The following is an 11,693-nucleotide window of genomic DNA, read 5'->3' as shown; positions in this document are numbered from 1 at the left end:
CCTATTTGCATGGAAAATCTTTTTCCAGCCCTTCACTTTCAGTCTGTATGTGTCCCCTGTTTTGAGGTGGGTCTCTTATAGACAACATATGTAGGGGTCTTGTTTTTGTATCCATTCAGCTAGTCTTTGTCTTTTGGTTGGGGCATTCAACCCATTTACGTTTAAGGTAATTACTGATAAGTATGATCCCGTTGCCATTTACTTTATTGTTTTGGGTTCGAATTTATACACTGTTTTTGTGTTTCCTGTCTAGAGAATATCCTTTAGTATTTGTTGGAGAGCTGGTTTGGTGGTGCAGAATTCTCTCAGCTTTTGCTTGTCTGAAAAGCTTTTGATTTCTCCTTCATACTTGAATGAGATCCTTGCTGGGTACAATAATCTGGGCTGTAGGTTATTTTCTTTCATCACTTTAAGTATGTCTTGCCATTCCCTCCTGGCTTGAAGAGTTTCTATTGAAAGATCAGCTGTTATCCTTATGGGAATTCCCTTGTGTGTTATTTGTTGTTTTTCCCTTGCTGCTTTTAATATTTGTTCTTTGTGTTTGATCTTTGTTAATTTGATTAATATGTGTCTTGGGGTGTTTCGCCTTGGGTTTATCCTGATTGGGACTCTCTGGGTTTCTTGGACTTGGGTGATTATTTCCTTCCCCATTTTAGGGAAGTTTTCAACTATTATCTCCTCAAGTATTTTCTCATGGTCTTTCTTTTTGTCTTCTTCTTCTGGAACCCCTATGATTCGAATGTTGTAGCATTAAATATTGTCCTGGAGGTCTCTGAGATTGTCCTCATATCTTTTAATTCGTTTTTCTTTTATCCTCTCTGATTCATTTATTTCTACCATTCTATCTTCTAATTCACTAATCCTATCTTCTGCCTCTGTTATTCTACTATTTGTTGCCTCCAGAGTATTTTTAATTTCATTTATTGCATTATTCATTATATATTGACTCTTTTTTATTTCTTCTAGGTCCTTGTTAACCTTTCTTGCATCTTCTCAATCTTGTCTCCAGGCTATTTATCTGTGATTCCATTTTAATTTCAAGATTTTGGATCAATTTCACTATCATTATTCGGAATTCTTTATCAGGTAGGTTCCCTATCTCTTCCTCTTTTGTTTGGTTTGGTGGGCATTGATCCTGTTCCTTTATCTGCTGGGTATTCCTCTGTCTCTTCATCTTGTTTAAATTGCTGAGTTTGGGGTGTCCTTTCTGTATTCTGGCAGTTTGTGGAGTTCTCTTTATTGTGGCGTTTCCTCGCTGTGTGTGAGTTTGTACAGGTGGCTTGTCAAGGTTTCCTGATTAGGGAAGCTTGTGTTGGTGTTCTGGTGGGTGGAGCTGTATTTCTTCTCTCTCCTTTCGAAGAGTTGGGTTGCTTTTCTGGGTGCCTGATGTCCTCTGCCGGCATTCAGAAGTTGTTTTGTGGAATTTACTCGACGTTTAAATGCTCTTTTGATGAATTTGTGGGGGAGAAATTGTTCTCCCCATCCTACTCCTCCGCCATCTTGGCTCCTCCTCCTCCTCCTTCTCAATTTTTGAAATTTTCTAGTGGTTGACTGTGATCAATCATTAATCTAACCCCCCAAAGAGCTGTTTGATGGGGAATAATTTAAGGTGAGTGGTATAAAACCTTCCTTGTGGTAGGCTATCAACTGGCAGGAGCTCTTACAAGCATCTCATCAGTTAGGTGGACTTGAAGGTGCATGGGCGAAGGTCTCAAGAGATGATCGAAGATGAAATTTAAGCTTCCACTTTCAGTGCTTCTATTAAAGCATTTAAAAATATTTGTAGAAGATATTCTGATTATTGATAGAAACTTAAATAGCCTTAAATGTGATTATTGTTTCAAAGGAAATGAGAGCTTCTGCCACTTCTTGAACTTTATTTTTCTTCTTTTTGTAACGGGGTTATTGGCAGAAAAATGAGAGAACACCATTATTTGTCTCAGTGACCAAGAAATAACCATTTTTCTTTGTGTTTTTTCTTATCTGCTCAGATTCACTACCAGAAAGTCCTCTCTAGTCAATGTGAGGAGTACAAAGCACACACCTGAATGTTAGGGGAAAGCATGGTATTTGAAACTTACTTCCCTCTGTCTTAGAACTTTTATTAAGAAAGTTAAGAAACCACAAGTTTTTGTGTGATACATGAATCACATTCTAGAAATCTGTAATCTTCTGATAAAAATGGATTCCAGTGATATTTAACAAGGCCAATAGGTCACAGGACCATCATCTTTCTGCCTTCATCTGAGTTTCTTCAATAATCTGAAGGCAAATTATTATAGACAGGAGTATTAGCTTCATAGTCATTAAGAATCATTATGAGGGGTTGAATCTGTATCTTAAGTTTTCAAAGAATTGGATTCTACCCTACATTGCTCTTTCCTTCTTCGATTCTGTTACCTCTTTTCCTTTCTCCCAGCTCCTTCTAGTCTCCTAGTAAAGTGACCTGCAGTTGAGCCTACTTCTTTCTATGCAGTTCGCATATACAGTTGTCAGATAAGGACTGCATCATAGGTCATTCTTCACATCTGATCAGTCCTAGTCCGCCAAAATCACTGCAGATAGAAACTGCAGCCATGAAATTAAAAGATACTTGCTCCTTGGAAAGAAAGCTATGGCTTTTCCAGTAGTCATGTACAGATGTGAGAGTTGGACCATAAGGAAGGGTGAGTGCCAAAGAATTGATGCTTTCCAACTGTGGTGCTGGAGACGACTCTTGTCAGTCCCTTGGACAGCAAAGAGAACAAACCAATCAGTACTAAAGGAAATCAACTCTGAATATTCAGTGGAAGGACTGAGGCTGAAGCTTCAACATTTTGACCACCTGATGTGAAGAGTCAACTCATTGGAAAAGATCCTGATGTTGGGAAAGATTGAAAGCAAAAGGAGAAGGCAGAAGCAGAGGATAAAATGGTTAGATAGCATTATCAACTCAATGGACATGAATTTGAGGAAACTCCGGGAGTAGTGAAGGACAGGGAAGCCTGGCATGCTGCAGCCCATGGGGTTGCAAAGGACACAACTTAGCAACTAAACAACAACAATTGATATTTTCTTTCCACCTAAGTAAAACACGTTAGTCATTAAAAAACTACAGTCAAGCAAAAATAGTGAAAATGAAAAGCATAAGTACTCTACCACTCAGAAAACCACAGTTACAGTTCAGAATATATCTTTTCAGTGTTTTGCTATGCACTCAAAATAAATTTTTTACTAAAACTGGATCATAGTCTTACACGGTTTTCTAAACTGATTGCCTTTTCAATTAGCCACTGTATGAATCTTTCCATGTTAACCAAAATCCTAGGGCTTTTTTTTTCCATTTCAATTTAATAAACATTTCTTTAGAATGATACACAAGCTTACATTACCTGATAAAGACCAGAAGTGACCAGACAGGGACAACTTTGCTTGCAAGCACAAAACAAGCACAGATCAGGTGAGTGTAGGGAGGGGACGGACAGGGTGTTATAGAAGTAAATACCAGGAAATTAAACTTTGACCAGAGGCTGGGGAAGCGCTCCCAAGGAAGCACGTTTACCTCATAATCAGAATGCAGGTATTCCAAAATATAGCTGCACCAATAGACTTATCTGCTCATATTTGAGGTCTTCTCACCTGGCTAGGTCTACCAGATGTTTACAATGATTACAAAATTATGCTTCATAAATCCTATTAGCCATCTGTGTGTGGATGGTTTTGCTTCTTTGCTTCTGTCAATCAAGAGGGTATATGCATCAGTGGAAGCCTGGTGTCTCATAAATTCTCCAAGGGTGTCTTCTAGCCTGTGATTAAAAAAGGAGTCAGTTCAGTTCAGTAGCTCAGTTGTGTCCGACTCTTTATGACTCCATGGACTGCAGCATGCCAGGCTTCCCTGTCCATCACCAACTTCTGGAGGTGGCTCAAACTCATGTCCATCGAATCAGTGATGCCATCCAACCATCTCATCCTCTGTTGTCCCCTTCTCCTCCTGCCTTCAGTCTTTCCCAGCATCAGGGTCTTTTCCAATGAGTCCATTCTTTGCATCAGGTGGCCAAAATATTGGAGTTTCAGCATCAGTCCTTCCAATGGATATTCAGGACTAATTTCCTTTAGGATTGACTGATTTGATCTTCTTGCTGTCCAAGGGGCTCTCAAGTCTTCTCCAACACCACAGTTCAAAAGCATCAGTGGAAGCCTGGTGTCTTATAAATTCTCCTAGTTTCTAAGTGACTAGTGCTTTCCAGTCACCAAAGTGGTTTCCAGTTTGTTCCTAGCATCTCTTGATGGTGGTACCACCAACACAACCACCTCAGAGGCACAGGGTCACCTCCTGTCAGATTCCATACCATTTCCACCACCTTAAGGTTTTCCTTCTGACAAGGAACACTCAGGATAAAAGCACCAAGTATTCTTGACTTTAAGGAAGCCCTGGAATCCCTTACCCAAACCAGTTCTTTCACTATATATCCTGTTTGTTCCCTCCCTCTTCTTCCAGAAGAATCCAGGCCCATGATCTTTTTTCCATTTCTGCTGTTAGAGGTTGGGGCATCCTGTTTACATTATATATTTTCTCTGACAAAATTTGTCAGAGATACCGTTGTTTTTTTCTGTTTACTAAATATCCATCTTTGGTTTCATATTTAGAGAGAAAGTGTAGAATGAGGAAAAGAGTGATTTGCAATATTCAATTCAGGATAATATTCAGGATACCAAACTATATAGAAAGTCCCCAATGAAATATGTGAGCCAACAAATCCTCTTACCTCTTTAAAAGGGAAAGAATATATTTGTAACTGTGATCATTAGAGTAAATGTTTTCTTGCTTTGATATGGAGATTTGGGAAAGCAGAAGAGTAGTTTTTAAAGAAAGTATTTTCTTGAGCAGCAAACAGCATATGCAACTTACAGTGTGGTGAACAATGCATCAAATAATATCTCCCAACATTACAGAAATGTCATAAGGTTCACATAATATTTGTGAAAGTAACTTACAAATGTTGAAAGTTCTGCAAAAGTTTATGAAGAACATATTAAAAAGCAGAGACATTACTTTGCCAACAAAGGTCCATCTAGTCAAAGCTATGTATGTATGCATCATGTATGCATGTGCTGCTGCTGCTGCTGCTAACCCACTTCAGTTGTGTCTGACTCTGTGCGACCCCATAGACGGCAGCCCACCAGACTCCGCCATCCCTGGGATTCTCCAGGCAAGAACACTGGAGTGTTCTCCAGGGTTGCCATTTCCTTCTCCAATGCATGAAAGTGAAAAGTGAAAGTGAAGTCGCTCAGTCGTGTCCAACTCTTTGCGACCCCATGGACTGCAGCCTACCAGGCTCCTCCATCCATCGGATTTTCCAGTCAAGAGTACTGGGGTGGGTTGCATTGCCTTCTCCAATGGATGTGAGAGTTGGACTATAAAGAAAGCTGAATGCCAAAGAATTGATGCTTTTAAACTGGGGTGTTGGAGAAGACTCTTGAGAGTCCCTGGGACTGCAAGGAGATCCAACCAGTCCATCCTAAAGGAAATCAGTTCTGAATATCCATTGGAAGGTCTGATGCTGAAGCTGAAACTCCAATACTTTGGCCACCATATGCGAAGAACTGATTCATTGGAAAAGACCCTGATGCTGGGAAAGACTGAAGGCAGGAGGAGAAGGGGACGATAGAGGATGAGATGGTTGGATGGCATCACCGATTCAACGGACATGAGTTTGAGCAAGCTCCGGAAGTTGGTGATGGACATGGAAGCCTGGCACGCTGCAGTCCATGGGGTCGCAAAGAGTTGGACACGACTGAGGGACTGAATTGAACTGATGATTATTTTTAAAATGAGCAGCGTCTTAAGTCAGTAAATATTGGGGAAGGAAAACATTTTCCTTCACCTCTTCTGGGTTCTTGTAGCTGGTCTAAGAATTAAATTGCTGTTAGACAGATGTACAGGAAAATATCAAATTTAGTTATGTATCTACAGGGGTCTGAAAGAAAAAAATGACACACTAGGACAAGTTAGAAAATTGAGGCTTATATGCCATCTGAGAGAAGAAGGGAGTAGGGTACTGGGACTTCAGAGGTGAGGAAGTAAATTCACATGCAGATGGAAAAGCAAAAGTTTGGTAACAAATATGTGCTGGAACACAGACAGGATTTGGGGCTCTAGGTGCTGCTGAGCTCCTCACACAACACGTAGCCCATATTCTTTGTAGGTATCTCTGGGCATAGCACTCCTCCTGAACCAGGCTCTTTGTGTAAATTCTTTTAGGTAGTTAAGGCAGAGGTAATAAGGAAGACCTGCAACTACTATTCCTTAAAAAATAATCAGTCTAAAATAATCTTCATGCTAGAGAGACATATTTTGGGACAGCAACTTTGTTTCTCTAAGTAAGGCTGCCTTCAACAAAAGTAACAAATAATTAGGAAATAAAATATATTCTTTTTGAATTCATTTCATATATTCCTGTTGCCAATTATTTCTAAGAAGTATATAGTAGTTACAAATTGATTTCACACAATTAGCTAAGAATATTGCAGAGATTTGGTTTCACTCATCAATGAAAGAGAGTTTCTGTGGGTTTATTTTTTTCAACCTTTCACATTTTAGCATGAGTACTTCTGATGTTTCTCTGCAGAGTCAAGGCTGGGCACAGAAAGCAGATGGTGGGTACAACTGCTAAGAGCTGAAGTCTGGTGTCAGCAAAGCTGGAGTTATGGTGACAGCTCACTTACATTGACCTGCAGGTGCTGCACCTGCTCTGTGAAAGCATTGTAGCGAAACAGGAGGAGCATGGGCTTTTGAGTCAGAGTGACCTGATTTTAAGGATTCAATGAGTCTTTTAACTTTAGTTTTCTTATCTTTAATATGTAGATGGTAATTCCTACCTTGCAGCATGTTTGAGGACTAAATAAGGTGAAGAATATTAAGTTCTGTAACAATCCTGGAACTTGAGAGATTAAAAAACAAAAAAAAATTCTTCTTCGGCTGATGCTCTGGTGTCTCTAGATGAGTTCCAGGTCACCCTGCTGCAGCAGTGATGGGGCAAGCTGGCACCAAGCTCAGTTGCAGCACATCCTTTCTCAGGGAAGGACCCTGAATTATATGACTGTTTCCTAGGTATGGTACTAATTGCTTGGCCTTATGGTATATAGAAAAATGAATTCAAATCTGTGTCTTGATGAATGTCTGCTCATTGAATATGCACCTATTTATCACACGATGGCAATGACAATTTTTTCCAGAAAGAAATGTTTCTGATTTACATATGTGTGGCTGATGCATGAAGTGGGTTTTATAAATCACTATGTCATCATCACAAAAAAATGCCCTCTAGCCATATTAAAAAGAGCCCATGACAAGGAGCCTATCAAATTGAATGGAAAGGCCATAAAACCATCAGTTCATTTGACATAAAGCTGATATATTATGTGATAATGCTTCAAGTAGAACCTGGGACCCCATTCATCACACAGGCTGCTCCTCGGCTAGGTTCTGAGCTGTGTGTTAATGAAACCGTCACGCTCGACTCATGCTGCAGATTGCAGTTCCCAATCAGCACTGGAAACCTACACACCAGAAAATGTTTCTGTTGAATACAGGTTTCATTCAGTAATGAACTTTCCCGGCAGAAAGTTACATCAGGATAGAGGTCACACAGCTTCCTGGGGGCACAGTGTCCTCAAGTGTAAAAGGTCAACTGGATCCATTGTTCTTAGTAAGAGAAGCACATAGACTCATCTGGCTGACCTATGCAAGTGCAGGGGCTGGGGCCCCATCCCAGGGCAGGACCTGGGATTCCTCAGCTTTAAAAGATCCCTAGGTGATTCTGATGCTCAGCCAGAGTTCAGCCTCTTTATTCAAAGTGTCATCTGAGGATTAACAGCATCAGCATCGCTGAAAGCTTATTAGAAATGCAGAATCTCAAACCTTCAGAATAAGAATCTGAATTTTAACAAGATCCCAGGTGATTCAATGGACATTAACATTTGAGCAGCATTAGAACAGTGTTTCACAAACTTGGCCCCTTCTTAACATCTCTTGGGAAGCTTTTAAATATCCCAGTGCCCAGCTGCACCATAGAGTCAAATCAGAGCTTTTAGGGGTAGAACCCAGGCATCACATATTTTGCTACTTTTAATATCTCCCCAGAAGATTGTAATAAGTAGCAACATTTGAGACCCACTAACTTAGAACCTCATTTACAGTTTACACCTGAGGCTTTAGCTGGTGTCCCAAAAACACGTGATGATGCAAGCGCAGAATCACTGGCTTAAGGAGGGGGCTTCAAACAACAGCAGGAGGGCGAGGTATTCCATATTCACTTCTCTTCTGGCCAGGCACTGTCTCATCCTTTCATATGCGCCTTCAGGACAACCCTGACAGGTAAGAACTGTTACATATTTTTGAAATGAGAAAACTGCAGTTCAGAGAGATAAATTGATTTGCCTGAGGTTATGTAGCTAGTTCTGGAGGAGGGCATGGTGACCCACTCCAGTATTCTTGCCTGGAGAATCCCCATGGACAGAGGAGCCTGGTGGGCTGCAGTCCATGGGGTCGCAAAGAGTTGGATATGACTGAGCAACTAAGCAGTCATGCATGTAGGTAGTTATGGGGCTTCCCTGGTGGCTCAGTGGTAAAGAATTTGTCTGCTAATGCTAGGGACATGGGTTTGATCTGTGGGTTAGGAAGATCCCCTGGAGAAGAAAATGGCAACCCACTCCAGTATTCTTGCCTAGAGAATCCCATTGCAGGAGTCTGGCAGGCTACAGCCCATGTGGTTGCAAAGAGTTGTATCCAACTCAGCACACACACACGTAGTATGTAGCTAGTAACTGGTGTTCATCCCATTTTGAAATTCATGCTCTGTTATAGTGCTGCCCGCATCTCAGGTACCATTGCCACCGCCCCCCACCCACCCTGCTGTGCCTCCCAGGGTAGATAAGATTTTTTTAAGTGAGAGCAGTGTCAGGAGTGATAGGTAGAAACAGGGTGATTGCCAATCCAGGGTCATTCTATGAGTATATTCAGAATGAAATGTGAGGAAAGATCCAAGAAGGCAACATAACCGGGAGAGAGAGAAAAAAAGAAAACAACAAAAAAACCCCCACAGAATACACACCTAACTACAACTGCAGAAAGGAGAATTTTCCCACGAAAGGCTCTAACTTAATAACCTAATGCATAGCCTGGCCATCTCACAGCACAGAACAAAGGATTGAGCAAATACCAAAGGAGAACTAGCCAGCTACCTACTGGCCCCTCCCCGCCCAGTGGCAGAGAGGCAGGCTTTCAACAGCCAGAGCCAGAAGGCAAGGGGCTGCTACTATCTCAGCCCCAGAGAGGGCATCTTCCACCAAACTGGGAGCAGGCTTGCAGCTGCTAACCATGTCTTCCTGAGATCCTGGATGGTTGACATCCACCAGAGGGTCATAGGCTGAGATCAGCTCTCCAGAGGAGACATACTACACACCTGAGACAGTGCTCTCATGGCACACCGAGGAAACAAGTGGCCAGGATCAGGAACGTGATTAAGATGCACAGTCCACCTGGGACAGTGCGCATGCAAAGCACCTGGTCACCTGAGCTGCTCAGACCTGGAAATGGCATAAAACAAATGCTCAACCCACAGAGACTGTGCCAGAACTGTGTCTGAGTGTCTCCTATGGAGGTATGGGTCACCAGTGGTCTGCTGCAGGGGCTCTGGGTACAACAGACCTGGGTATGGCATAAGCCCTCTTGGAGGAGGTTGCCATTAACCCCACCATAGAACCACCAGAACTTACACAGGACTGGGGAAACAGACTCTTGGAGGGAACAAACAAAACTTTGTGCACACCAGGACCCAGGAGATAGATGCAGTGACCCCACAAGAAACTGACCCAGACATGCCCATGAGTGTCTAGCAGCCTCCAGTGGAGGCGTGGGTCAGTGGTGGCTTGCTTCAGGGTCAGAGGTACTGAGTGTAGCAGTGCATGCATGGGACCTTTTGAAGGAGGTCTCCATTATCTTCCTTACCTCCACCATAGTTTGGCCTCAGGTCAAGCAACAGGGAGGAACACAGCCCTGCCCATCAACAGAAAACTGGACTAAAGATTTACTGAACATGGCCCCGCCCATCAGAACAAGACCCAGTTTCCACCCCACCCCACCCCCAGGCAGTCTCTCCCACCAGGAAGACTGATAAGACTCCCATATGCCTCTTATCCTTATCCATCAGAGGGCACACAGAATGAAACCACAATTACAGAAAACTAACCAAACTGATCAAATGGACCACAGCCTTGTCTAGCTCTATGAAACTATGACCCATGCCATGTAGGGCCACCCACGATGGAGGAATCATGGCCAAGAGTGCTGACAAAACGTGGTCCACTGGAGAAGGGAATGGAAAACCACTTCAGTATTCTTGCCTTGAGAACCCCATGAATCATGTGAAAAGGCAAAAACGTATGACATTGAAAGATGAACTCCCCAGGTTGGTAGGTGCCCAATACACTGCTGGAGAAGATTGAAGAAATAACTCCAGAAAGAATGAAGAGACAGAGCCAAAGCAAAAACAACACCCAGCTGTGGATGTGACTGGTGATGGAAGTAAAGTCCGATGCTGTAAAGAGCAATATTGCATAGGAATGTAGAATGTTAGGTCCATGAATCAAGGCAAATTGGAAGTGGTCAACCAGATGGCAAGAGTGACCATCGATGTTTTAGGAAGCAGCGAACTAAAATGGACTGGAGTGGGTGAATTTAATTCAGATGACCATTATATCTACTATTGCAGGCAAGAATCCCTTAGAAGAAATGGAGTAGCCATCATAGTAAATAAAAGAGTCCAAAATGCAGTACTTCGATGCAATCCCCAAAATGACAGAATGATCTCTGTTCATTTCCAAGGCAAACATTAAATATCACAGTAATCCAAGTCTATGCCCTGACCAGTAATGCTGAAGAAGCTGAAGCTAAATGGTTCTATGAAGACCTACAAGACCTTCTAGAACTAACACCCAAAAAAGATGTCCTCTTCATTACAGGGGATTGGAATGCAAAAGTAGGAAGTCAAGAGATACTTGGAGTAACAGGCAAATTTGGCCTTGGAGTACAGAACGAAGCAGATCAAAGGCTAACAGAGTTCTGCCAAGAGAACGCACTGGTCATAGCAAACATGCTCTTCTAACAACACAAGAGAAGATTCTACACATGCACATCACCAGATGGTCAATACTGAAATCAGATTGATTATATTCTTTGCAGCCAAAGATGGAGAAGGTCTATACAGTCAGCAAAAACAAGACCCAGAGATGGCTGTGGCTCAGATCATGAACTCCTTATTGCCAAATTCAGACTTAAATTGAAGAAAGTGGGGGAAATCACTAGACCATTCAGATTTGACTTAAATCCCTTATGAATATATAGTGGAAGTGACAGATTCAAGGGATTAGATCTGATAGAGTCTGAAGAACTATAGATGGAGGTTAGTGACATTGTACAGGAGGTAGTGATCGAGACCATCCCCAAGAAAAATAAATGCAAAAAGGCAAAATGATTGTCTGATGAGACCTTACAAATAGCTGGGAAAGGAAGAGAAGCTAAAGGCAAAGGAGAAATGGAAAGATACACCCATTTGAATGCAGAGTTCCAAAGAATATCAAGGAGCGATAAGAAAGCCTTCCTCAGTGATCAGTGCAAAGAAATATAGGAAAACAATAGAATGGGAAAGAATAGA

The 11,693-nt window shown here is 42.0% G+C and overlaps 1 protein-coding gene across 1 annotated transcript in view; it reads right to left on the bottom strand.

The window, feature by feature from the left end:
- Window positions 1–3,711: 3,711 nt before the first annotated feature.
- The window catches only part of DZIP3 (DAZ interacting zinc finger protein 3), a 144,704-nt gene continuing 136,722 nt past the window's right edge, over window positions 3,712–11,693 (bottom strand). The window contains exon 32 of the mRNA XM_010838575.1: window positions 3,712–3,785. Coding sequence (XP_010836877.1) covers window positions 3,738–3,785 — 48 coding nt within the window. The 3' untranslated portion in view covers window positions 3,712–3,737. The remainder of the gene's footprint in view (window positions 3,786–11,693) is intronic.

The sequence above is a fragment of the Bison bison genome, unplaced genomic scaffold, assembly GCF_000754665.1.
Source record: "Bison bison bison isolate TAMUID 2011002044 unplaced genomic scaffold, Bison_UMD1.0 scf7180017864098, whole genome shotgun sequence".
NCBI lineage: Eukaryota > Metazoa > Chordata > Mammalia > Artiodactyla > Bovidae > Bison > Bison bison.
The sequence above is the reverse complement of the archived record's forward strand: the minus strand, read 5'-3'. Positions and strand labels throughout refer to the sequence as shown.